Genomic DNA, 27,584 nt, shown 5'->3' on the forward strand with positions numbered 1-27,584 from the left:
CCTCCTCTTCCCTCCGCTCGCCCGGCTCCTCCCGCCGCCCCTCCCTGCGCTCCCGCCTTTCCAGTCGGGCCCGGCGGGGGCCGCACGCTCAGGCCGCGGGATCGGTGAGTGCCACCCCCAGCCCGGGTCTGAAGCCCTTCAGCGACCCCGCCGGGGCAGGGGGGCCGGGGCGCCCCCGAGCACTGAGGAAGAAGGGGGCGCCTCCCCCCTCCAGAGCGCTTTCCCCTGCCCTTTCCCTTTTCCTTTTGACCCTCCCGTGTCCCGGGAGGAGGTAGCCTGGCTCCTGGCTCTTGCCAGGACTTTCCCTGAACAAGGACCTTTCATGGTCGCCCTCCACCTCTCCACCTTGCGGGCTGCGGGCGACCCGCGGGGAGGGGAAGGTCCCAGTTGGCAGGCGGGGTCCCCGCCCCTGCTCCTCTCCAGAGGGACCCTGGAGGGGGCGGCTGCCCCGGGAGGCGTTAGGGCGGCCGCGCCCTTGGCTGGGGTCACGTCCACCTTCCCGGGAAGGACGGACTCTCCCCGTGCCAGGTGCCTAAGAAGCGGCATCCCCGCGCTGGGCCCGGCGGGCTCCTCGCCAGGACCGGGAGCCCCGGGTTCCCGCCGGGAACCTCTGGGCGGGGCCGGCGCGGCTCGCGGGACCCTCACCCGGCTTTTCTACTCTGCCCGCCCCCCGCCCCCGCGCCGGGAGCCGGGGCTGGGAGGGGGAGGAGCTGGCGGTCGGGCGAGCTCGCCGCGCCTAGGCGGGGTGTTCCATGTCTTCACTACCCGCTCCCTCCTGCCCACGGTGGTCACACCCTTTCCAGAACTTCTTGGCCGGTAACCACGAAGTCGACCGGGAGCCAGAGCCGGGAGGACTGGAGAAAACCGCTCTGGCTTGACTCTGGCTGGGAGCTGACGCTGCACATAACCACCAGCGTTTGCAAAGAGCTCTCACAGGTACCGCCACCCATTTGATCCTGAACTCTGCACTGCCAGGTCTGGGTAGTTACTATTCCTTTTCGCAAACTTCAGGGGCTTGGGGTGGGGCTGCAAACCTTCTGGGTCAGTGTGATGTGGAGGGTGAAGGCTCCGGGAGACAGAGAAGCCTCCTGCTCCATCGTCTCTGCTAGACAGAAATATCCTATTTTCCTATAGCCAGTAGTTCATGGGTGGGAGGCTGAGGTCAGCTAGATGCTCCAGGAAGAGAAACGTGGGAGAGAAATCACAGCTCAGTCATTCACTGGTGGGTCACATCACCTTCCCGGCCCACTCTGATTCCTTATCTTGCAAATGGAGATAGTAAAACCTACCTCAAACGGAGTGGTTGCGAAGGTTGCAAATGAAGACAAAGTTTAGAGAGCTCTAGTGATCTGCATCCGGGGGACATGGGCTTTGGGTTCTAACCCCCACAACCTCTTGCACTCGGCCTCTGAGCCTAAGATGAGCTTCCAGTTGAGGGAGTTTTGTTCTTGAGTTTCCAGAGCTGTCCCTTGGACCAGATACAGTCAGTGTCCACAGTGAATGTGTCCAACACAGTCTTGATGCCCTTCTCTGCCTGAATTGTTCATTTTCAAGTTTCCATGGAAGTTATATTCCTGAGTTCTTTCAAAAGCTAAGATGTATTCAGAGCCTCAAGAAAGGCTCCACCGGCCTGGGAAATTTTTTTTTTTTTTTTTTTAATATATCTTTATTGATTTCAGAGAGAGGAAAGGAGAGGGAGAGATAGAAACATCTATGATAAGAGTCATTGATCGGCTGCCTCCTGCACACCCCTGACTGGGGATCGAGGGGATCGAGCCCGCAATCCGGGCATGTGCCCTGACCAGGAATCGAACCCTGATCGCCTGGATCCTAGGCCGATGCTCAGCTGCTGAGCCACGCCCGGCTGGGCCAGCCTGGGAAATTCTGAGTCTGAGGGTCACTTAAGAGTTTTTCCAGAGATTGGCCTAGGCCCAGCCTCACAACACCCCCTCTTTCAGATGGCTTCTCCTCCTCTGAAATTCTCATCTTTTTAAAGTTGACATTGGAGCGTTTCACCTGATTAGTGCCCCCAAATATCGTTAATTTTACTAGCAATATTCCCCCTCTGAGTGGATATTCAAATTTGTACTTTGAGGGGTGCTTTCAATCCATGACCTCACTGACCTTCACAACCACTCCATTTGAGGTAGATTTTACTATCTCCATTTGCAAGATGAGGAATCAAAGTGGACCAGGAAGGTGATATGACTGACCAGTGAACGAGCCGTGATTGCTCTCCCTCATTTCTCTTCCTGGAGCATCTAGTTTACTTCAGCCTCCCACCCATGAACTACTGGCTATACTAAAATAGGATATTTCTGTCTAGCGGAGAGGACAGGGCACCAGGTTACTCTGTCTCCCAGTGTCTTCGCCCTCCATATCACACTGACCCAGAAGATTTGCAGCCCCACCCCAAACCCCCATAGCACAACTAGCTCTGAAGGAGCACAGAGAGCCTCCAGAAGCTCTTGTGAAAGTTTCCCATTCCCTAATTGGCAGGGAACAGAAAAGACTCCCTCTCTGCCCCTGCTCACTCTGGTTCTCATTTTGGCTCCTCTGCTTAGTATGAGGAGTGAGTCACCCTAGAGAAGTGCTCACCTGTGTGTGGTCCTTGTCTTCTCTCTCATGCCATAGGCTCTGGAGTGACTCATCTCAGATTCCTCCCGAACTGAGCCCTTTGCTGGACCGATGCCCCAGCCTGTGTCCTTATGACTAGGCGGATAGCCCTCCTTGTGCCTGGGACCCAGAACCCTGGCTGACCACTCTGAAGCAGGATGCTCCAGCAGGTAAACCTCACCCCTAGATAACCCAGGCCCTGAAGCACCTGAAGCACCTTTGCATCTTTTGCTTGTCTAAATGCAATTCCACTGCCCTGTCTCGGAAGGAAGGAAAAAACCCCTTAAAGGTCTTTCTTCTTTTCTCTCTTCAAGTAGTTATTCCAACACCTTTCACCTGCTATTAAGAAGTTCTTCCTGATACCTAATTTGAATCTCCTGTTGTAGCTTATAGCTCTTTTCCCTGGGGTGGTTAAGGGAATCGTTGTGCATCATGGTGGGCCTAAGTTCAGAGAAGAGGCAACATCTTTGGAAAGAAGTGTGTTCCTGGGTCTCTCAGATGACACTTGCCACCTGGGCTTGTGGGGTTTGAATTTGTAGGGTTCACTGTTCTCATTGGAAACCCACACATGTCATATCACAGACCCCTTCCTCCAAAAGCAGATTTCAGCCAGGTTACTGTCTTCTCCTACTCCTCACCCCATCTTCCTGCACCCTGCAGAGAGACAACAGGAAAAATGGGGAGAAGAAACATGTGGAAAGTGTTGGCATCACACATAGGTGAGGGAGGAGAAAGGGCCTGTTTCCCTTGGTGCCCATTTTTTACCTCATCTGACTTCTGAGCCTCCTAAGTAGACCCAGGGCAAAGGAAACTGTGTGATTAGCCAGACTAAATTTAAGCCCCAAGAGGCAGCTGATGAAGGCATGGAGCTACATCACAACTGATTTGTTTATCTCAAGTGGAATGGTTTCTTTCAAAAAAGGCTCAAGCATGGTTCTTTTCCTTTGCGACACTCCTATAGCCATGGTCTCCAACCCCTCCAGGCCCAGTAAGGCTAGTAGCTCGCCAGCCTGGAAGCTGGAGCTCATGGCATAGGAGATGGGATAGCATTTGTTGATTTATTGAGTATACACTGTGTGCCAAAAACTAAGTGCTTTGTATATCACTTCTTTTTCTTCCCAATAGCCCTGTGGACTGGTTTTATTTTCTTTTACTTACAAATAAACTATGGCTCAGAGAGGTTAAGTAACTTAACCAGGCTCTCACACCTAACAGGTGGCAGAACTGAAATTTGAACCCAAGCAGACTATGCTACTGGAAGCCAGTTCTCTTTCCACTGTACAGGCCTCCACCCTACATAGCCGCCAGCTGGCCTGAGTCCCACCTCTCCTGGCCCTGTTATTCCCTCCCAGGTGAATGGCCATAGTTCAGGCCCTGATGCCCATGGTGGGGAAGCCCTCAGAGAAGACCTGCAGGAGTTCCTGGGCCAGGAGGCCCCGCTGCACCTGCTGGATGACCTCACCAAGGTGAATCCTGTAACGCTGGAGACAGGTATGAGCCTCCCTTTCCTCAAGAGTGTAGAGGTTTGGTGTGGGTATTAAGCTCAGGTTCCCCTGGCCAGACCAAGGCAGGCAGGACTCCTGACCTGGAGCCAGATACACTGCTTCAGACCTGCTGGCAGCTGTACCTGGGCTCCCCAGCACAGACTTTGCTCCACATTTGGCACTCATCTTAATTAGATCTTGTACCTATTCATCAGGGAGCTTGCTGGGATATAATGGCTGTTGGCTAATTACAGAGGGAGCGCTGTTAGGTGGATGTTCGTGTGTGCTTGTGTCTGCATTTGAGCCAGAGTTTGCAAAACACTTCTGCCTCAGTCCTGAGGTGTTTGCAGGCCCGGTATATGGCAGATACATTCTACACCAATGCTGGCTGCACCCTGGTGGCTCTGAACCCCTTCAAGCCCGTCCCTCAGCTCTACTCACCAGAGTTGATGAGAGAGTACCATGCTGCTCCTCAGCCCCAGGTAAGACTCACCACTTCCCGGGCCTCAGGCCCCCCCTACCTCCCTGAGGCCTCCTTGCAGCTTCCCTGTCTTTACATCTCTTCATCAGCCGTGCAGTCATTCAAATTCTGCTGGTGCCACAGCCCTGCCCACCAGGAGCTCAAGGAATTTTGGACACATGATAGTGGTACAAAGTGGGAGATAAAGATCTGTTTAAGTGAGTTTGGGTCATTAAATAGGGACATAGGACCAAGTATTTTTTTCTTATTTGTGGATTTATGAACAGGGAAGGATTTACAAAGGTATATTTGCGTATTTAACAAACCGCTGTCTGGGAAAAGGATAACGTTACATGTGCTGAGGATTACCCTAGAAAATTCAGCAGCGCGTTCATCTCTGAGCACAGTGCATTCTTACAGGGATGGGCGGGGGCAGTGCAGGCAGGGGATAGACTAGCTGGTGTTAAAGTGCATCGTGTTCAGGGAGAGGCAAGAGCAGGCTTGGCAGGAAGGAGCTCTTAGGCAGAAAGGCAGTAGATGAGGTAAGGAGAGAGATGAGCTGAGGCTGGTGGGGAAGGGTCTGAGGCAGAGTCCACAAGGCCGCTTCCCAGGAGCGGGGGTAGGACTGGAAGGAGCCCACTGTGGAGGTAATTACTCTGAAAGTTGGGAGAGTTGTGTTAAGGAAGGTGAGACAGGAGGCAGGGAGAACAGTTGGAGACTTTGTAATAGTCCAGGTGAGAAGTGACTGGGGCAAGAGCAGATGGAGAGAGGGACAGCTCTGAGACCATCCAAAACTGTGCCTTCTCCCTTCAGGAAGCTGTGGGTAGGTGATCGCTGTGGGGTGGGCAGTGCTGGGCTGGCTAGGCATCGTGCAGATGGGCTGGCCCTCCAGGAACTCACACATGGTTAAGTGTCCAAGTGAAATCATGTGAAGTCTGTCCTGAGATCCCATATCTCACTGATCGTCTGCCTCCTCAAAGGCAAAAGCCATGTCACGACCCCATTTCCCCAGTGCCCACCATGATGCCTAGCACATTGAGGACAATTAATATTTGGTGACGGAAAGGAGAGTAGTGGCCTTGGGGCGCAAATCAGATGGTTGCACTTACTTGCTGAGTGGCCTTGGGAAGGTTAGTTAACCCCTCCGAACCTCAGATTTCTCATCTATAAAATAAGGTTAGCTGTCTGACTAATGCAGACTTCTTAGGCAGTAACTGGAAAGAAAGTTCTTTACAAACTGCAAAATACAATAACAAAATAATAAAGAGCAGATGAAGACGATTAAGATGAAATGGGAGAACAAAATGCTCAAGGCTAGCTATGCTTCCAGACTCAGGTGGGTGGGAAAGCCACCAGGGGGATCCCACAGTTGGGCCTGACACACATCTAGGAAATTTTTCTAGAGCACTGCTGTTGGTGGGCTCCTCATCTCAGCCATCATTGGATCAGCCATTCCTTGAAAACAGGCATTCCTTTGCATGACCTTTCACCCCTTGATGTTTCAGAAACTGAAGCCCCACATCTTCACTGTGGGTGAACAGACCTACAGGAACGTCAAGAGCCTGATTGAGCCGGTCAACCAGTCTATCGTTGTCAGTGGAGAGAGTGGTGCTGGAAAGGTAGGAGGGCATCTTTCCCACCCTGTCTACTTCGTGACTGGCTGGGTGGGCAGAGAGGCAGGGGGTCATTCCATGTGGAGCCGTATGCTACCTAGTCATTCCCAGATAGGCCGGCTTAAGCAGGGAGTCAGTGTGTAGTGGTGGGCAAGCTGGAAAGGAAATCAAGAGACAGGATTCTAGTCCAGGCTCTTCCACCAGCTCCGATGTAACTCTAGGTGAGATACTCCCTCCCCAAGCCTTCGTTTTCTTATCAAAGGTCCCTCCCAGCTCTGATACCAATGGAAACAAAAGGTAGCTATTGGGGATCCCAGCATAGTGGTTCAGAGCACATCAGAAAGATATTTAGCTTCTGCAAACCTCACCTGTAAAATGGCAAGGAGGGGAGGACCGACACCGAATTCATGGGACTTCTGTGAGAGTTAAATGAACCAGTGCACAAAGACACTGAAAGTAGCTGGGGTTACTTGAGGGAAAGGGTTTATTGGAGTAGCCCACCTGTATCCTCTATGTTGCCCATGATGACAAGGGCAGAGCCTTGGACCAGAAGCTCCTGGTGTGGTCATGTGATTCCCTGGGTGGCAGAACCACAATAGGTGAGACTGAATGTTGCACAAGGATGGGTGAGGAGTTGCACAGCTAGTCAGAGGAGGCTACTGGCCCAGGCTTTGCCGCCTTCTTGCCAGATCTCACCCAGCCACCCCACCCTTTCTGCTAAACTTACATTCATAAGGGATTCTTTGCGCCATAAACTCCCTCTATATACTCTCACATATGAGAGAATTGCTGAGCACTGAGTATCTGCCAGATTCTAGGCCCTGGGCTAGCTACTGAGGAGTGGCAGGGGGAGGAACAGAGATGTAAAATGCAACGTCTGGCTTTCAGGGGGCACTTAGTCCACTGGGAAAGATAGACAAGGAAGCAGATGAAGACAGTAAGCTGCAGAGATGAGAACTTGGACTTGGGTGAGGCGGGATCTTCGAGAGCTATATCAAGGTGGCTAGTGCAATGGCACATGTCCTGCTCCTGAATGAAGCCCACTGTCCCTCTGGGGAGCTGAGGCTTGAGACTCATGCAACCAGAGCTCAGTAACCCATCATTGAGCAACTGCTGTGGTCATGGGCTGGGCCTGGCATGTTTTTTACATTTATTTTTAACAAATAGCATAGTTCAAAAATCAAGCAATACTACAAGACTTCCAAAGACAAACGGCAACCCTGCCCCATATCTCTCAACCCTCTGGCCACTTTCACACCTTGTAGCAGTTTATTTGGGTTTTTTTATCATATTTCTAACTGACATGCTTATATTGTTAGTTACTGATTTTTTCAGCTTTGGACCTAACCTTTTCATTTCCTACTTTGTTGAGGACTTAGTCCTATTTCCCTGTCCCCAAACACATATGTAATTTTATCATGATTTCTAATTAAGTTAATATACAGTACTTATATTATAACCATGTAATCTATGATTATACTTCCTTGTATAGTTTTTACTTTCCCTCATGTAATTAACCCATTTTCCCACTTGTTTAGTTTCTACATGCCTATTATTAAATTATTACCAAACTTGTCACCACAGCTTTTCCAGCCTGTTCAACTGGCAAGTGCACCTCTTTCTTTTCTTTCTCTGTGGTGCCCTTCCCAGAGCTCTCAGATCTGCTCCCATCTGGACTGGTGGCTGCCTACGGCTATACCTGGGAGTTCTCTGCCTCACTCTGGGGGTCCAGGTTGCCCCCTGTCCTATCATAAATCCCTGTTGCTGGAATATTCCAGGGCTTCCATCTTCCTTTACTGCCTTGTTTTTATGGAGCACATTCTTTAGTACCTTCCTGAAAAGGGTGGTAAATGGACAGCAAATTTTTGAGTTGTTGCACATCTGAAAATGTTTATTCTGCCTCAAATTGGACACGTTGACTGGGTTTTATAATTTCAGGTTAGAAACAATTGTCTTTCCAAATTTAGAAGTTTTTTCTTTTCTTTTTTTTTTTTTTACATGCTCTTGGCTAGAATCGAACCCGGGACCCTCCAGGCCGAGGACCCATACTCTAACCACTGAGAAAACCTGCTAGGGCTAGAAGTTCTTTCATATATATATATATATATATATATATATATATTTTTTTTTTTATTTTTTTTTTTAAATATATCTTTATTGATTTTAGAGAGAAGAAGGGAGAGACAGAAACATCAATGATGAGAGAGGCATTGATCAGCTGCCTCCTGCACCCCCCTGACTGGGGATTGAGCCCGAAACCCGGGCATGTGCCCTGATCAGGAATCGAACTGCGATCTCCTGGATCCTATGTTGGTGCTCAATTGCTGAGCCACGCCGGCTGGGCTCTTATATATTCTTTTGAGGGTCCCAAACTATAAATGGTGTTTTGTTTTTTCTTTCTAAAAGTTTTTAGGGTCTTTCTTATCTGTAGGTATTAAAACTCCCAGTGGAGTATCTTGGCATGGTCTTTGTTTTTACTTTCTATGTTGGATACTTCGCATGGGTCTTTTTAACTTGGAAACTTGTGTTTTTTTGTTTAGGGAAATATTTTGGTAGTATAATTTATTCCCCTCTGTTTTCTCTTTCTGGAGCTCCTACTAGTAACTTTTAATTAATTGTCTAATATTCTTATTTTTCTCACCTATTCTTCCATCTCAACATTTGTTTTATCTTCTAGAAGATAGTCCCTACTTTACCTTTCCAATTTTCTATTTTATTTTTTGCTTCCCCCTATTTTAATACCTTTAAATTCTTTTGAATTCTGAATCTTTGTTAAAATTTTTAATTCTAAGAATACTTTCTTGTTCTCTGAATATTATTTTCCCCTCAATATCTTGGTCTTATTTCATAGGTTCAACATCTTCTATGATTGAGGATATTTCATGATTTTTACTTGTGCTCCTTGCATTGACTCTGTTTCCTTCTAGTTTCTTTTCCTCCATTTGTTGTTATATTTGTCATTCATGTAAAAGAAGTTTACCAAATAGTTAATGGTCCTTGAATATTTGTTCATACTTAAGAATAAAGCATTAAGCAACTGATTAGGATCTCTATGTTTACGGACAGGAGGCCTCATTATAGGTAGCTTTCTAAACTTGTGGGAACATGAATACTTATAATTTTCCTCATGAGCTTATCAGTGTCTCTAGAAAAGATTTTTCTAATCTCTTCATCAGAGAGACGTGAACTATAAAGAATGCAATGGAAATGATAAAAATTTTAAACATGATAAACAATTTCTCCATGCTTATCAGCATATAGACATGGAAAAGAAGACATCAGTGAACTTGACAGTAGGTCAACAGAAATAGTCCAAGTTGAAAGACAAAAAGGCACATCCAGGAGCTGTGGTACAGTACTTGTAATTGGTGTCTCAGAAGAGGACACAAGTCAGAAGTAATACTGTAATACCTTTCAAAATTAACAAAAGATAGCAAGCACGGATCCTGGATGTTCAGGAAACACTGCGCGAGATGAAAGAAAGAAAAAGGAACAAACTGCCAATGTCAGAAATAAAAGAATTGACATCATAGATATCAGTCTATAGATAAAGATCCTGCAGATTGATAAGAAATTATTATGAACAACTTAATTCCAATAAATTCTACAATTTAGATGAAATAGAGAAGTATTTGAAATACACAAACTATGGAAGCTCAAACAAGAAAAGATATATAACCTGAATGGTAGTTTAAAACCTTTCCACAAAGAAAGCTGTAGGCCTGGGTGGCTTCACTTGTGAATTCTATCAAGTATTTAAGGAAGTAATGTTACTAATACTTTCAGAAAATAGGAAAGGGGAGCCCGGCCGAGCATGGCTCAGCGGTTGAGCGTCCACCTGGGATCCAGGCGATCAGGGTTCGATTCCTGGTCAGGGCACATGCCCGGGTTGCGGGCTCGATCAATGACTCTCTCATCATTGATGTTTCTATCTCTCTCTCTCCCTCTCCTTTCCTCTCTCTGAAATCAATAAAGATATATAAAAAAAAAAAAGAAAGAAAATAGGGAAGGGGGAACATCTCACACTTCATAGACCTACTAGCAAATTTATAAAAAAGCTACTACAACTAAAAAGTTGTAGTGAGGTATAGAGAGTTTAGTAAGGTGACAGGTACAGAGTCAATATATAAAAATCAATTGTATTTCTATGTCCTACCAACAAACAGTTGATTAAAAACAAAACAGTAAGAATTTTATAATGAGATTGCCTGGGTATAAATCAGAGCCCTATTATTTACTAAATATGTGATCTTCAATAAAACTTAAAATTTCCCTGTGGCTCAGTTCCATCATTTTGAAAACAGGTATCATTGCACCTGCATCTATGATTGGTAAGAAGATGCATGGAAAGTCTCCTTAACTCAGAGTAATCAATATTAGCTGTGAGTCCTCAGAGACACAGTAGCCTGCTACGGTCAGGGTGTGTTGTCCCTACTCTGCCCCAGGCCCCCTCGTTTTTTAAATGCATCCTCTGGAGCCAGAAGCAGAAATAACCACTCCCCATTTCACAGAGGGGAAGTGCCTCGCCCAAGAACCCAACTGAATTCAGCACTCACAAATTTAGTTAGCACCACGCGTGTGGAGAAGACTGTGCTAGTGGGCACCAGTCCCTCGGGCAGGCTCAGACGTGGGAGGGAACTCGGACACCGCTGCCACAGGGCTGTTTCTGCCGCAGACATGGACATCCCGTTGCCTGATGAAGTTCTACGCCGTGGTGGCCGCCTCGCCCACATCCTGGGAGAGCCACAAGATTGCAGAGAGGATCGAGCAGCGAATCTTGAACTCCAACCCTGTCATGGAAGCTTTCGGTGAGCTCAGTGTCCTCTGCACAGCCCCTCAGTCCCATGTTCTCTAGGATTTGCCACCTTCCAGGGAGAGGAGAGTAAGACCCTCTCTTTGGGGGTGAGAGGATGAGTTTATCATATGCCTTCTTGAACTCCCAACCTCCTCCCAGGTACGCTTAGCCTCTTTCCAATAGAGGTGCCACCAGCCAGTCATCTCCTCCCTCCAGCCTAGGCGGATGTAACAGTGGTGATGGAGAGGACGTTGTGGCTCTAGTCCAGACCCTGTCCTTCATTACAGTTTCCTAATGATTCAGAGGAAAGGGGGACTTGTCTGAGAATGTACAACAATTAGTGTCCATGTTGGGACTCTAGATGTTGTGTCTTACTGTCTAACTCAATAGTGACAGCCTGTTGTTTTTTATTCTTTCCCTTCAAAGAAGACAGTCCCTGGCTGCCTGGACTTGCTCATTTTAATTCATTGCCAGGAAGGTCTTCTAACTCCTGAATCACACTTGCTGAAACCCGAGTGCCCTTTCCTTAGTCCTGTCCCTGTGACATGGAAACAAAAAGGAGCCTTTAGATGACTTGAGGATAGAGACATGGCCCCAGCAGGCCTGCAGCCACCTGGGTCCATGAGGGCTCTGTAGACAGGGAGCGGTATGAACAGAGGTGTAATCTGCAGGGAATGCGCGCACGCTGAGGAACAGCAACAGCAGCCGCTTTGGGAAGTTCATCCAGCTCCAGCTGAACAGGTAGTCGCTGCTGCCGCCCTGGCTGATGGGAGGACGGGGCAGGGAGTCCACAAGTGGCTGGAACCATCTCTAGCCTGGACCACCCCTGTAGGCAGAACCCTGCTCCTCCTGGCATGCACGTATATGGGATTTATTAGGGTCAGTGAACCCTGAGGGTGGTCTTTGAATCTAGAGAACTGTAGTTACTCCAGCCTTGGGGACCCTGGGGCGGTGTGCTTGTCCCATCCTTTGTGTTCCTTCTGGCTTCTATCCTTGCTTGGGAACGTCTAGTTAAACAGCCACCCCTGAGCTTAAAGCTGGCAGGGCTTCTGCTCCTGCCTTGGGATGGGGCATGACGACTTACAGAGGTCTCAGCCCCTGTGCCTGAGCTGGTTGCAGGACAATGTCTCACACCACTCAAGGGCCTGCTGAGTAGCCCCTAGTCCTCATGACCCCCATTGGCTAAGTGGAAGAGCTTAGAGGGGAGGGGTCTTGCAAGGTTGCAGCCTGGCACACAGTAAATGCCTCTGAAGTGAATGGGCAACTAATGGCTAATGGGCGCTGGCCTGCTGTGCCCAGGGCCCATCAGATGACTGGAGCTGCAGTCCAGACCTACCTCCTAGAGAAAACTCGAGTGGCCTGCCAAGCATCCAGTGAAAGGAACTTCCACATCTTCTACCAGGTCTGTGCCAGGTGGGGCCCCACAACTGCCCAGATGCAAGGCAGAGGTGGGCCTGTGACTAACTCTCCCTCCTGCCCTGCCCCACCTCACGCCTGCCTCTTCACCTGGCTTCCTGTGATGCCACCACTTACTCCAGCAAACTATGCGGCACTGCCTCACACTGGACCTTGGCTCCCAGGATGGTTTGGGCATGGGGATGTGTATTACCTACTCTATCAAACCAGGTGATGCTGAGGACTCTCCTTAGAATGGCACTGTCTCCTCCACACAGAACAAGGACAAGGACTTCCCCAGAGCTGTGCCTCTTTCATCAGACAGGTGGTCCCCCAAAACATGGATAGTATGTTTCCTGCTCTCAGGTTGAGCCTGGGGGCTCCCCAGACAGGAGTTGTACTTTCCTCCTCAGACCACAGGCCTCCTCAGAAGGTGTTTGGCATTCGGTTGGGGACATCCAGGACTGTTTGCTGCTGCTTTTGCCCATGCCTGTCCTGGATGCTCCACAGGGACTTCTCAGCCTTCTGATGTCACTGCCATTTCTCACTCCTTTTATCTTGACCCCAGGCCCATGCAGGCCTGGGCTTCCCTCGCACCCCCAGCTCAGCCACCTGTCTCTACCCCCCAGGTCTGCAAAGGAGCCAGTGCAGATGAGAGGCTCCAGTGGCACCTCCCCAAGGGAGCCACCTTCTTCTGGCTGCCCAACCCAGAGAGGACCTTGGAAGGTAGGGGAAGCCTTACCCAGCATGCTGGGCTGGCCCAGCACCCACTCACCCTCTGCTCACGGCCTGCCTCCCTCACCCCTCACCACCCCTGCTGACCTCTGGTCCTGACACTGGGCTGTGACTTGGATGTCTTTCCAGAGGATTGTTTCGAGGTGACCAGAGAGGCCATGCTTCATCTGGGCATCGACACCCCCACCCAGAACAACATCTTTAAGGTCAGAAGAAGCGCCATGGCACTTACATTTGACAGAGCTCCTGGAGAGGGGGAAGCAGAAGGACAGATTGTGGGTGACATGGGGGCCCCACAGGCTGCCCTGGGAGGCTTCTGAAGTTAGACTGCCCATTGTTCACATTTAACCTGTCCCCTTCTCATCTCCATCATGGGAATCATTGCAGGACATGCCTCTCTGATGTTGAAAAGATTAACCAAGATGATGCACGTAATGTGTATAGAATCGTGTCAGGCAGAGTCATGTAGCAAGTGGGCAGTAATTGGGAGCTGCTGCTATTCTTCTGCTAGGATTCAGCAGGAGAGAGGCCCTTCCCAGGCTAGGCTCCAGCCCTTGACAAGGTGCCCACCCTGTCTCTTTCTGCTGCCCACTCAGGTCCTGGCTGGACTGCTGCATCTCGGCAACATCCGGTTTGCTGACTCCGAGGATGAAGCCCAGCCCTGCCAGCTGATGGATGATGCCAAGTGTGAGAGCAAGGGTGGCGGGAGCTGTCCTTAGGCTTTGGTCACATACCCAGAGAGCAGGGCAGGTCCTGCCCAGAAACGAGCCAATATCAGTGGGGTTGGGTAGGAGGCCAGAGGGTAAAATTTGGAACCGATGCCCTTGATAAAACCATCAGCTGTATGGCCCTGCCCTGGATAGGTTACTCCTCACCCCATCTCTGAAACAGGCAGCACTGTCCCCATTTTACAGATAGCAAACAAGAGTCAGAGGGTTTATAAAGTAATTTGTCCCACACATGGCAACGTGGACTGAGACAATGAAGTCCTGGGTTCATGTCTTGCCTCTGCCTTCAGCAGGTCTCTTCTCCTTTGTTCATCTGGGTGGGTCATGGTTCCACTGACTTCACTGCCTTGTGAAGAGGGCTGTTTGAACGGAAGGTTTGTCCCTCCCAGGCTCTGTCAGGACATCGGCCTCGCTGCTGTGGCTCCCAGAGGACCCACTGCTGGAGACACTGAGGATTAGAACCATCAGGGCGGGCAGGCAGCAGCAGGTATTCCGGAAGCCCTGCTCCCGTGCCGAGTGTGACACCCGCAGAGACTGTCTGGCCAAACTCATCTACGCACGGTGAGCACTCTGGGCCTGTCTCCTCCCAGGTTCTCCTCTCTCTGGAGTTGAACCAGACACGCCATGCAATAGGCCCAGGCCCAGGGTGAGGGCTGCCAGATAAAGTAGACACTTTCTCTCCCCGCTCCCCAGATCCTTGGGGCAGCAGAGAGTAGCTCCTGGGATTTCCTTGAGCAAGGCCCTTGGCCTCAATTCCGGAGTACTCTGCATGGGAAAGTTGCCATAGCCGGGCCTAGATCCAGCTCATTATTAAAGTACAGGAGCCTGCCTTGACCTTGGTGATAGGCGAGGAAAGCCTGCCCAGCTCTCCGCAGGCAAGCCAAGCCCCAGACATGATCTGGGGCCCTCAGAGTTCCAGGTATAGACCCCTGGGCGAACAGGATCCTCTTTCTCCATGTGCTCTTGTTTCTTTGTAGGCACCTGGGGAATGTGATAGATGGCGGTAGAGCCAGACACTTCGCCCAAAGTGCTAGGCAACACAGCATGTAGCAAGTGGGAGCCCAGACAGGGTAGGGCAGGGTCCTTGCCGTTCCTAGTGGGTTATATGGGCATGTCCACCCTCTGGCCATGTGGTTAAGGGTACTTTCTCACCCTGAGTTCTGAGAACCTCCACGGTGCCATGTAAGGATGTCAAGGGGCCCAAATCCTTTGAAATTAAGGGACAGAATGTGTGTGTACGTGTCCATGTGCTTATGGGAACTGGAGCCCTCCAGGGTGTGGCACCCTGGCTGGAGGAACAACTTTGCCACCCCTCAGGCTCAGCCCGACCCTCTCTCACCAGAGTCCACTCTTCTCCGGCCCCAACAGGCTGTTCGACTGGCTGGTATCGGTGATCAACAGCAGCATCTGTGCAGGCCCTGACTCCTGGACCACTTTCATAGGTAGCAGGGGAGCTCTGGGTCCACCGTGTTAACTCTGGGCAGCTCCTTTCCCTTCCTTGCATCCCCATCTCCTCGTCTTTCCACCAGCGTTTGGGTGAGGGCATCTCTACTTCCCCTTATCTACTCATCTGTAGCTCACCAGGCAGACTCAGATGGCGTCTTGTCTGTGAGCGCCCTTCTCCCCCCAGAGACCCAGCTCCAGTCTAGGAGAGTGGTGGGGATGAGTGACAGTTAACATCGTTGGATCCTGGGTAGGACTGTCAGGTGGGGAGGGAGTAAAGCTCAGAGGCACCAGTGAAGTTTCTTCACAGAATGGTGGCATTCTAGACACCAACTGGGCTGGTGAGACCCAGGCCCTCCACACTGGGTTGGATGCAGAAAATGTTACCTGGGACCGCGTCCCCTCACAGGAGGGGCCTCCCAGGACCTAAGGATTCAGTCTCAGAAGTGGACCTGGTGCCCTGGGCTGCCCCTCACACCTCATTCGGCCTCTCTTCCTACTCTGAGTTCTGAGGGGGCGAGAGGTAGAGATGGGAACCCTGGGGTGGGATAGGGTGCTCTGCCCACTGTGGGTGTCATGTTCACTCAGCCTCATCCCCACGCTGCCAAGGATGAGGCGCCACCTTGGGCTCCTGTAGGCCCCTGCAGTGGCCCCACGGGTTCTCCCCTCCTCCCCCCAGGCCTGCTGGATGTGTACGGCTTTGAGTCATTTCCCAACAACAGTCTGGAACAGCTGTGCATCAACTATGCCAACGAGAAACTGCAACAGCACTTTGTGGCTCACTACCTAAGGGCTCAGCAGGTGAGAGTGTGACAGGGTGGGGCAGACCTTCTCCTGGACCCTCTATACCTTCATGGCCCCCAGGACCTAACTTTAGTTCTTTCTTTGATGCTGTTCTGAATTATGTGGTGCTGCTGAGTCAGCCATAGGGTGGCCTTCTGGGCCACAGACCATAGCTGCCTTCTATGCCCCGTCACCTTGCCCTCTAGGAGGAATATGCAGTTGAGGGCCTGGAGTGGTCATTTGTCAACTACCAGGACAACCAAACCTGTTTGGATCTCATCGAGGGGAGCCCCATCAGCATCTGCTCCCTCATAAACGAGGTGGGGAGGGTCAGCTAGTGTGCTGAGCACCAGGGCTGGGCTTTGGGCTTTTCTGGGGCCTTGAAAACTATTCTATGCCCTCTCTGTGCCTCTGTCTCCCTATCTGCCAAACGGGTTTGCTAATCCCTATACTCCTTCACTCTCAGGGTCACTATACTGCCTGTGTGACAACTCTGCTACCATGGGGGCAATGGGGTAGGGGCTGTGAGGGTGTTGTGAGCCCTCTCACTTTTGTGGCTGACTGCCCATCCCACCCACGCAGGAATGCCGCCTTAACCGGCCCAGCAGTGCAGCCCAGCTCCAGACTCGCATTGAAAGTGCCCTGGCCAGCAGCCCCTGCCTGGGCCGAGACAAGCTCAGCAGGGAGCCCAGCTTCACTGTGGTGCATTATGCGGGGCCTGTGCGGTACCATACTGCAGGCCTGGTGGAGAAGAACAAGGTGAGGCTGGGCCATGGCCCCTGGGGGCCTGTGTAAAACAGCGCTGAGTCATTGCTGCCATACACTGTAGCTTCCTGTTGTATGTCCTCCCCTCTGAACATCTTCCCAGAACCCAGGGTCACCTCTGGGCCATCTGCCTGAGGTCTCCGTTAATCAGGCATAACCTACCCAGAAATGACCCATGTCACACTGGGTCTGCTGGTTCAGGTGACAGCATGTCTCTCAGACTCGGGGCCTGCCCTTCCCAGGAAGCCCATGCTCTGGTGCCCAGGTGAGCAGGCTGGCAGGCCCGTGGACAGCCCCAGTAGCACTCCACCTGCCCTCACCCACTGCCCTTGTCCTCTCTCAACAGGACCCTGTTCCCCCTGAGCTGACCAGGCTCCTGCAGCAATCCCATGACCCCCTGCTCAAGGTGTTGTTTCCTACTGACCTCGAAGAGAAGTCCCGGGAGGAGCCCCAGAACAGGGCCCCTGTGTTAACTGTGGTGTCCAAATTCAAGGTGGGTCGGGTAGTACCTATGGGACGTGCTTGGTTCACTCCTCAGTCTGAAATGTTTACTGAGCACTTCCCAGGATTGGTGCTGTTTCCTGGGGGGCATTGATGAGTCAAGTAGACGGGGTCCAGGTCCGCATGGAGTTGAAAGTCCCTTGTGGAAGACAGAGGCAGAAAACAGACAAATAGACTGTGGGTACAACTGACACGAGGGGAAGCCTTGGGGCCTGGGGGTGGCACAGTGGGGTCTCTCACCCACTGCTTATGGGGGATTGTGGGAGAGCAATAGTTACTTGCACCTCTGTGACCCGGCCCATTCCCAGTTCTCCAGCACTCTGCTCAGACTTTATGCTTGGCCAGAGCAGGTTTGTCTCCTCCCATACCTTCCTACTGTCTCTCAGCAAACTCTGCTCCTCACCACGGCCCCTCCACTCCACCCTCACTCCCACCCTCCATGCCTTTTATTCCTTCTCATTCTTCAAACCTCTGCGTTATCATCACCTCCCAGGGGAGGCACCCAGGGGAGCTCAGGTTTGATTAGCACATTCCTGTCCAGCTTCAGACACACCACTGAGGGTGCCCGTCCAGTGTGTGTGTGGCTCGTCAGACCCCAGGTCATAGCCCTATCAGTTTCCTGCACATAGGACAGGCTTTGTCTTAATAACAGCTGTTGCTTGAATGAATGGCAGGGGGTTGTTCTAAGATTGCTGGAGGGGGGTGGGGGGTTGCTGAGACCAGCTGCAGAGAGACTGACCAGGTGGAGGGTCACAGGTCAAGACAGGTCCCTGGAGGCAGAGGTGAGGAGCAGTGGGGAGGTCAGGGAAGGAGTATGCTTGCGTACAGTCAGTGAGAGCCTCCAGTAGTCATCCCAGGGCACATGAGGAGCCTGGTCTCGGGGCTGGGAGGGCTGCTGGAGGTGTTTGATGCAGTCTCTAGACAGGGCCCAGCTGATGCCCCCCCCCCCCCCAGCTCCAATCTCTGCCTGACTCCCATTCCCTCTGCAGGCCTCCCTGGAGCAGCTTCTGCAGGTCCTACACAGCACCACGCCCCACTACATTCGCTGCATCAAACCCAACAGCCAGGGCCAGGCGCAGACCTTTCTCCAGGAGGAGGTAATTCACACTGGGCCAAAGCTGCTTTGCAGAGAGCCCCATCTGGCCAAGGCCCTACAGGGGTGAAGGGCAGGGCATCTGCTCCAAGTGGGGTGACCTGAGGCATCTCTCAGGCTGAGCCTGACATTAGGGAGGGCTTATCTCCCCAGTTCTGGCAGGACAGTAGTGTAGGGTTGTGTGATCTGCACTGCACAGTGACCTAGCCAAGGAAGCAAGTAGGGGCTCCCGGTGCCTCTTGCTCTCTTCTCATCCAGCCACGTACCCCAAGGAGAAACAAGCTGTCCAGAGGCATGGGTGTTTTTGTAATTAGCTGCAAGTCTGTCTTAGCTTACAATCTAGATTGGTGTTTTAATTTGCATAGAGCTCTCTGTGGCCAGCAGTTGCCCTTTGCTCTGGGTACCGGGGGAGGGATGTGGATGAGGTGTGATATTGAACCATGGGGGAGAGTGTCCCATAGTCAGCTGGTAGATATGACCTTAGGGTTTATAGACAAGGTTTATTGCTCTATGGTAAAGACCTTGGTTCAGGTCCCAGAAGGCTCTTCACAATATAACCTCCTGTGCACCTCAGCTGTGACTCACTTGATTGCCTACCAAAAATAAAATAAAAAACAAATGGGGTTGGGCTGCGTGCAAGGCAGAGCGCCTCTGTCAGCAGCTTCCTCAGCTGTATCAGAAACCATGCAGTACACAGGGGACCTGGGGTCCCCAGGACCCTTTCTGGCAGGAAGGTATCTGTTAATTCCTCACTGCCCCAGAGAGTATACCTCCATCAGCAGAGCCTCAGGAGACCCTGCAGGTTCACGCTGGCCGCAGGAGTGCCATCTCTGGCCTGCTGGCCCCTTGCTGCAGGTGCTACCCTCTCCCCCTACCCTTGCAGGTCCTGACCCAGCTGGAGGCCTGTGGTCTCGTGGAGACCATCCATATCAGTGCTGCTGGTTTCCCCATCCGGTGAGTGGGCCAATCACGGCAGCGGTAGGGGCAGGGGCAGTGACAGGGCGGAGCTTGAGACTCAGCCAAGAGGAGCCTGCCCAGCCCAGATTGGGATACAGAGATGAAGAAAAAGAGGCAGGTCTCCGGGTGTCAGCCTGGAACTCAAGGGGCTACGCTCATCATTGATCCACTCACTTTCTGTGCACTATTTTCGACAAGGCACTGTTTCTGGTATATATCAGTGAATAGGAAGGTTGAGTCTGCCCTCTTGGGGCATATTCCTGTGGAAACAGGAAGTATAAAGTTAATCAGTTCTAGGAAAGAAACAAAAATTGCTATTAGGTAAACTAATGGGGAAGGGGATCCTTGGGCTGGTCAAGCAGGGGCCCTCTGGGCAGCTCAGCCTATGGGAAGGAAAGGACCAGCCTAGGAAGATGTTGGGTGTGGGGGAGGAGGGCATTCCAGACTGAGGGGACAGTTTAGGAACTGAGATGCTAAAGTGACTGGAGCACAGAGAACTGGGAGGGGGGAGGGAGGGGCAGGAGCCAGGCCTGAAGGGCCTTGCAGGCCAGGCAAGGACTTCGAGAAGGGCTGTGGAAGCCTCTGGGACCTCATTCATATCCCACGGCTGCCATGTGGAAGTTGGATGTAGGGTCAGGAGAGAAGGGAGATGAGTGAAAGGCTGTCATAGGTGTACAGGTGAGATGGCGTCCCCGATGGGGGTGGCAGCAGTGAAAACGAGAGAAGTGGGTAAAATTGGAGTACAGCTTGTGACAGGGAGAGGACTGTGGAGTGACTGACCGTAGGGTATTGGGCAGGGGAGTAGTCAACTTCCAGGCTTCCGTCTGAGGCAAATGGATGAATCGGGGGACAGTTCCCCAAGGCAGGATGGTGTGAGGAAGGCCCAGCTTGCAGGGAGGGAGGGTCAGGTTTGAAATGTGAGACAGGCTTGCACTCAGCAGAGCTCTAAGAACAAGGAGGAAATCCCAGGGTGAAGAGGAGAGGTCAGGGCCATCCCTGAGGAATGCTTACGTTTTGAGAGGGAGGATGATCAGAAACGAGCAACAATAACTTGGAAGGAGGAAGCCAGGATCATGCCACCGACCACAGGGGTTAGTGGCAGCGTGTTTGGTGAAGGCTGTGACAAGAGCCACATTGGTGCAATGTTGGGGACAGAAGCCAAACTCAGAGGAAGTGCAGATATCCAATGTCACCAGCTGTTTAGAGAGGCTGCCATAAAGGGGAGCAGAGAAATCAGGACAAGTGGAGGAGGCTGTGGGTCAGAGACGGGCAGGAGACACAGCCAGGCACTGGTGCGAGGTAGGAGTGGGATGTCCAGTTGTCCAGGGGAGGCCTGCATGCCCTTTGGAAGAAGGCAGGCAGCAAGTCCTACTGAAGGGGCATGGGAAGAGCAGACTATTTAAAATGGTCTCTGTGGGCTTCCTGCTGAGTGACCCTAGTAATCTCTCCAGAGCTTCAACCTCGTCCATGCAGTGGGCAGTCAGGGCAGCACCTCACTGGGTTGTTAGGCAGATTAAATACATTAACTCCTGTTGCACCCCGAGTGCTGTGACCACGGATGAAGTCACTTCACTCCCTTCTTCCACCCACTTTGGCTTCCAGGGTCTCTCACCAGAACTTTGTGGAACGATATGCATTACTTAGGAGGCTCTGTCCTCGTACAACCTCTGGCACCCAGAGCCGGTCTCCTAACGAAGGGCGCTCAGGTGAGTGGGGCCCATCTGTTAGTCATTTGTTCAACCAGTCTACCAAACTCCTTGTTTGCTCATAAGGGCAGAGAGTGGTGGGAGGTGAGGCTGGGGTGACAGGTGGGGCCCAGTCACGGAAGCTGGACTTTATTCTCTGGGTAGATGGGGGGCACTTCCAGGGAAGAAGGTAGTCATGTCAGCCTCATGCTTCCTGGAGACCACTGTGGAGGCCACATGGCAGGCCATGGCTGTTAATTTGGCAGGAGTAGCCAGCCAGGGCACTCAGCAAAGCTTGATCTCAAGGGAAAGTTCTAGCCTGTGGCCCCAATTTGGGGTTTGTGGGAATGTGGCTATCACTGAGGCTGTGACCCCGGCACAGGTGGAGGAAAAGAGGCCACATATGGGGTGTGAGGCTTCCACCCAGTAGGACCCCAGCCCAGCAGCAGCTGCTCACCCCAACCACACAGCCTTACCCTGGGGCCCACCAAACCCAGTTGGGACAATTCTTTTTCTCCTGTCTTGGGCAGTTTGTCACTTTCCTTTCACCTTTCTCCCCACCTCTCTTTCTCCTCTCTCCACGGTCTGCTCTACTGCTCTGTCTCTTGCCCAAGTCCCCTGGCCCCTGGTTGATTTCGCTGCCGTTTTTCGTCTGTGGCGTCTTGCGTCTTCTTTGGCAGCCTCTGTCTCCAGAGAGGCACTGGGCAGCTAAAGGTGGTCAGAGCCCTCAGGTAAACCCTCCCTCTGCCGGAGTCAGCCCAATGTTGCAGGAGGCTGGCAGGGGGACCCGCTGGGCCTACACAGGCCTGGGATTTGTTCCTTTTCTGTTCCATGTCAGGGAGTGAGGTGTCGGGGTAGAGGGGGTGGCCCAGCTGCCCTGTTTGGCCCTCAGCATGTTTGGGGCTGCAAACAAACACTGGCTGAACAGTGTGGGATTCCAGGTTGGAGTCCAGGCACCAAGTGCCTTTGCTACCTGCCCAAGGGGACCCACAGGAGTAGAGGCTGCAGGCTGGTCCAGGGCACAGCTACAGTGGGATTCCAAGACTCCTCAGAACAGCCAGGGGCCTGAGGGACAATAGAGGGGCTGCCCTGGTCTCCCCCCCAAAAAAGGTAGAAATGGCTAGAGGCAAGAACAGAAAAGAAGCCTGTAAAATGTGGGGGAGACCAGAACCAGTTTCATAAGGCCACAGGAGTACGTGGATGATGAAGCACTGATGGGACCTGTCTTCCACCCCTTAGAATGGAATCCGCAAGCTGAAGAGGCCACGCTGCAGCCTCTGCTCCAAGACATCCTCCGTACTCTGCCCACTCTAACTCAGGCAGCAGCCACACCTGGTGACCCAGCTGAGGCCATGCCAGCCCCAGTGCACTGTGGCAGGACCAAGGTGTTCATGACTGACTCCACGGTAAGCTGGTTTTAGCTGAGGAGCAGAGGTTACAGAACCAACTATATGCTCTCAGCAGGATAGGGCCTGGGTCCTCCTTGGGGCAGGGGGTAGGTTGACAGAGGACCTCAGTGGATGCCCCTTCTCCCAGCTGGAGCTCCTGGAACATGGGCGTGCCCACGTGCTGGAGCAGTGTGCCCGCTGCATCCAGGGGGGCTGGAGGCGACACCAGCACCGCAAGCAGGAGAGGCAGAGGCGGGCTGCTGTGCTCATCCAGGCAGGTAGGACTGGGGCCCTGGGCACATAGCCTCATTCCAGGCTTAAGTGCAGCTGCTGTGAGCGATTGCAGACCCACATATCTGTTCCTTTGAAATGCTGCTCTTTGAGTCCTCATGTACCAAAGCTGAGTGTCCCAGCCTTTAGGTGTTGGTGGCATGTCCCATGGTGCACTGGGATTCACCACCTCACCCAGAGCATCTCTCCAGTTCAGTGGAAATCAGGTCACACCACAAATAAGGGTGCTTTATAGGTAGTGGAAGCTAAAAACTTGTTTTTAATTCCCCTTTCCAAGACCTAGGTAGCTATTTGTACCATCTTTCTTTCCCTTCATGACAACTCAAATCATTACCTGCCTGGCTCCAGGGCTTTTAATGAGCTTAAGGTAAAACCTGACAAGATTTTGGTTCATCAAAGGAAGAAATGTATGAACCATATTCGCTGCAGTCTCATTTTTTAAAATAAAAATACTAGAAACCATCCAAATATTTGAGTGGAAGAATCATGGCTATGTTATGGGCCATCCTTATGACGCAGCTAAGAAGGCTTTTTAAAGGTTGTTTAAATTTAACGGAAAACCACTTCCAATATTATGTTCAAACCTTGGTGCCAAACTGCACAAGAGTGACGCCACTTTCATAAGGTGCACGTCTGTATTAGCATGAAAAAGGAAAATCTGATAACAGCTGACTTTTATATGTCTTTAAACATTTTAGTTTTCTAGAATCCAAATGTATTCCTATTTAATGGTATAGTCCTTTCTCTGAATATTATTTTACCAAAACGAATCAAAAATGCCGAAATTTCAAGAAGAAAGTATCATGATCAGTCCACCAGCCAGTAGTTATTACCTTTACCAGCATGTGGGTGTCTGGTGGTGGCATTCATGGATTCATCAAGCAAGCAACTTAAACTGAACGGTTTCCAAAAAATAGAACTAATTCTAAAAGATCCAGGCAATTCAGACCCCTCTGATTCCCTGGGAACTGTCCCAGACTGAGCCTGAGGTGGGAGGTGACCGTGCTCCCAACTGTCCCTTCAAGGTATAGGCACTCCCAAGTCTGTGGGCCGTGTGAAGGCCAATTTTGATTCATGTAATGACTTTAGTACCTTACCTTAAGGAGTGTACAAGATAGCCACCGACTAAAAAATACCCATTTCCAACTTTTACGGCAGCTCTGGTGCTGCTGCACAGCCAGGTTACCAATTGTTGTAATGAGCACTGTACTCTTTCCTGTTTCTGGGCAACCCCTCAGCCATTCGTTCCTGGTTAACTCGGAAACACATCCTGAGGCTGCACACAGCTGCCACAGTCATCAAGCGTGCATGGCACAAGTGGCGAGTGAGTATCCGACCCTAGGAGTCAGGGGTGCCAGTGGATGTTTCAGTACTAAATGGACTGGGTTGGAATGCTGGCGTGCCACTGAAAAATAGGCGGCCTCGTATTCTTCAGGCACAAAATAGGCACGCCCCACCTATACTGCAGGGTGCTTGTGGTGGTCAAGAGTGGCATAAGCAACTGGGAACATGCTAAACACCATGGAACTGTAGACTTTACAGGGATGGATTTTATATCAATTAGATCTCAATATGGCTAGTTTTTAAAGTAGCATATATAAGGCCTAAACCCAACTGCCTTGGGTCTAAAGTTCTGCCACACACAGCCAGTCTGGTTGAAGGCATCCTGCTGTTCACAGCCAGGTGCCCTTATTTCACCTTGTTAAGCTGACTTATTAAGGATAGTTTTGGTTTCTATTTTCCATTAAGAGCTGATAAAAGCTATAAAGTGGTGTTCTCTTTCTAAGATCAGAATGGCCTTCCTTGCTTCTAAAGAACTGGATGGTGTGGAAGAAAAACACTTGTCTCAAGCCCCTCGCTCCCCAAGCTCCTTCCCGCTGCCCCAGGCACAGACATGGCTCCTGGGGGCAATAATCCGCCTCTGGCCCCTGGGACTGGTCCTGGCCAACGCGGCCGTGGGTGCAGGCGGCTTTCAGAGGAAACTGGTGGTCTGGGCCTGTCTCCAGCTCCCCACCAGCAGCCCCAGTAGCCACACCGTCCAGACAGCACAAGAGCAAGATGGTGTCACATCCATCCGAGCGCTGCCTCAGGTAAGCTGTGATGGGGTGGGTGGTAGTCCTGTCCACAACAGCTCTGAGTCCCTCACATCTCACTGTAAAGGGCAGGAGGCAAGGCCTAGGAATCCACAGCAGGAGCAGGACCAAGGCTAGGACCAAAGCTGTCCTAACCCTGCTGGGGAACCAGAGCCTAAGCTTCCCAACTGGCTGCAGTTACAACTCACACTTTTCCACACCCTTTTCATCACCTTTTAGAAACCGCCTCTAAGTGTTCCAGCGTCGCCTTTTAATTAGTCCCGCTTTCAAAAAACTTGGGTTGTGATGACAGCTTATTCCCTCCAGTGGCACTGAACTTGCTACCATGTTTTCCCCAAATTATGTTACTTGGTTTTACAGCTAAGGAAATGACAAGCAGGTGAGTCATTGGTCTGAGTGCCCTGTGTTTTTACATTAAGGGCAGCCACAGGAAAAAGACAGCCAGCATATAAAATAGGTAAATACTCAAGGATTAAGAGACATCAACAAGGCAGAAGGAAGGAAACAGTGACTTTCCTACCAGAAGAATTACTGTAGGCCAGAATCTGGGGAAAATCTCCCAAGACCACACACAGGCTAGCCAGAGTATAAACAGAAATCTAACTGTTTTATCTTCCAGCTTTAAGCAGTCTTAGGGATGAGACAGGTGATATCCTAGGAAGGGAGAGCTCTCTCCTACTGTTCCCTCATGTTTCACACTGAAGGGATGTGAACTTTTATATTCTAATACCACTCTGGACTTTACCACTGTTCTTGAAAAAGGAGAAAAAAATGGTTAGTTCAGTCCTGCTACTGCCGTGACTCCCATGCCAGCACTTACTGGTCCACACTCCCCTGCATTCCTAGCATTTGCTCTGTAAGGTCCTTTAGGGCCCTGGCTTTCCTGGGAGCTGCACTTAAGCTGCATCTCTCTCTCCCTAGGGCTCGATCAAGTTTCACTGCAGAAAGTCTCCGCTGCGCTATGCTGATATCTGCCCTGAACCTTCGTCCTACAGTGTTACTGGCTTTAATCAGATTCTGCTGGAAAGACACAGGCTGGGCCACGTGTGATCTCGTCTCACCTTCTATCCTCACTTGGCTGGGCAATTCGTGGTGCCTTTGTTTCTACAATTCCTTTTCCTGCCAACTGCCTTGCCAAAGACATTTAATCAACACACAGGTGCCAAACTACTCCCACAGTGATTCCCAGGCCTGTGAGAGAGACAGCTCCAGCCTGCCTGCGAACCAGGGCTGCAGCGGTCAATCCACCACTGGGGCCTGGGGCTCCACCCTCCATCTTAAGCATTGACAGGTGTCAGGGTTAGCAGTTACCAAACCAAGATTAAGAAACAGCAGGGCATTCACATTTTAACTACCTTCGTGGAGCCAACAGCAATCAAACAAGATTGAGAGTTGTCTGTCACTACAATGGGCACCCCCCACCAATTCCCCACAAACAGAACAGGCAGCTTGATATCAGCTCCAAAATTCTGGCTGGGGAAATGCTGCGTTTAGTTCCTTAAAAAGGAATAAAACCTTACTATTTAATATACTGCTGATTTATTTAATTTCAAGCAATTAGATTATGAACCAAGGATGATAAACAATGTAATATACCACAGAACCACTTCTTGATTTTATTAACACTGAGCAAGTTTTCACTCAAATGAGTGTGAAACTTGATAAATTATATCACTTATGATATCTGCCTTAACTGTACCAAAAATAAATAACTTTAAAACAACCATCTGAATGTGTGCTACCTTGACTGCCCCCATCTGCTTGACACCCAAGCCCACAGCGATGGAGGTGAAGACTCGAGTGACCTACCCTATGTCAGCCAGTCTGCGTCCTGGAAATCACTGCCCTTGCTTAGGGCCTCACATTAGCTGGTCTCCTGGAAGGAGCAAGTAGCATGATAGTCCATTTTAAGAATCCTCATTCTGGGGGGGTTCCACGATCCTTAAACAGCAGTCAGCAAACTCCACAAACAAGGGCTCCTGCATGCAGGCTCTCATGAGCTTGGCCTTGTCATCCCCCTGATCTAGGCTGACCATCAACTGTCTAAGGTGTGGATTGAGCAGTAAGCTTCTTAATGCTGCAGACTCACCTTAAAAATAAGAAAAAAATTAGGAAAACCAATCTGAGTTGAAGGGGGAACAGGTGGAGATGGCTGAAAGCTAAATGCTTCAAATGTAATAAATATTGCATCCCCTTAACCTTGAAACCCAAAAATTAGCCCCAATGCTTTACATAAACAAGGTGAGGTAAGCACATCAAATGATTTCCAAGTTAAATGCTATCAGATTACTGTACTTGGTATCTTTGTAAATAATTTCATGCCACTTCAGCTACGAAAAAATATTTCACTACCACAAAAACAGAACAGAATTAGCTTGTTGGCAAGGACAGTTACACCGAATACTCTGAATGATGCTTAAACAAGCACTCGATCCAGCATGAGGCAGGGTCAGTAACAGTGAACTGACTCTAATATCTGTCTGGTGCTTTACAGATTACAGAACTGTTCACACCTATCCCCAGCTCAGCTCCAACCTCAATGTAACTCATCACAGCCATGGAACTGGGTGCAAAGCACCACCTGTCAGGCTGACTCTGTGAAATGGGAATGAAAACACCTGTAGGAACTACCCTGGCCCATTAATTATATAGGTAACGGGACTGCAGGAGAAGTCCTACAAAAATACTGGGCATTATTAACACCCACACCTCTCTTTAAAAAAATCAAGTCCTGGGATTACACAGTCTGCATTAATGGC

At 50.8% G+C, this 27,584-nt stretch overlaps 2 protein-coding genes across 3 annotated transcripts in view; one reads left to right on the forward strand and one right to left on the reverse strand.

Moving 5' to 3' along the window:
- MYO19 (myosin XIX) lies at positions 1–26,548 on the forward strand. 2 transcript variants are annotated; one of them, XM_087826248.1, is made up of 26 exons: positions 1–104; positions 804–936; positions 2,635–2,786; positions 3,969–4,107; positions 4,434–4,582; positions 6,066–6,179; positions 10,849–10,981; positions 11,640–11,709; positions 12,268–12,370; positions 12,993–13,089; positions 13,228–13,304; positions 13,695–13,785; positions 14,216–14,387; positions 15,195–15,268; positions 15,949–16,070; positions 16,259–16,372; positions 16,635–16,811; positions 17,164–17,310; positions 18,308–18,415; positions 19,295–19,365; positions 20,971–21,074; positions 22,293–22,459; positions 22,590–22,719; positions 23,971–24,056; positions 24,520–24,822; positions 25,747–26,548. In XM_087826248.1, the coding sequence occupies exons 3-26, from the start codon at positions 2,775–2,777 to the stop codon at positions 25,873–25,875; spliced, it is 2,889 nt and encodes a 962-aa protein (XP_087682374.1). In that variant the 5' UTR covers positions 1–104; positions 804–936; positions 2,635–2,774; the 3' UTR covers positions 25,876–26,548. The 2 variants fall into 2 exon arrangements, with proteins under 2 accessions (XP_087682374.1, XP_087682376.1); XM_087826250.1 differs by lacking the exon at positions 1–104 and having other exon boundaries at positions 724–936.
- ZNHIT3 (zinc finger HIT-type containing 3) overlaps positions 26,213–27,584 on the reverse strand; it is a 5,188-nt gene continuing 3,816 nt past the window's right edge. The window contains exon 5 of the mRNA XM_016203523.2: positions 26,213–26,914. Coding sequence (XP_016059009.1) covers positions 26,733–26,914 — 182 coding nt within the window. The 3' untranslated portion in view covers positions 26,213–26,732. The remainder of the gene's footprint in view (positions 26,915–27,584) is intronic.

The sequence above is a fragment of the Miniopterus natalensis genome, chromosome 17 (assembly GCF_054644295.1).
Source record: "Miniopterus natalensis isolate mMinNat1 chromosome 17, mMinNat1.hap1, whole genome shotgun sequence".
Lineage (NCBI taxonomy): Eukaryota > Metazoa > Chordata > Mammalia > Chiroptera > Miniopteridae > Miniopterus > Miniopterus natalensis.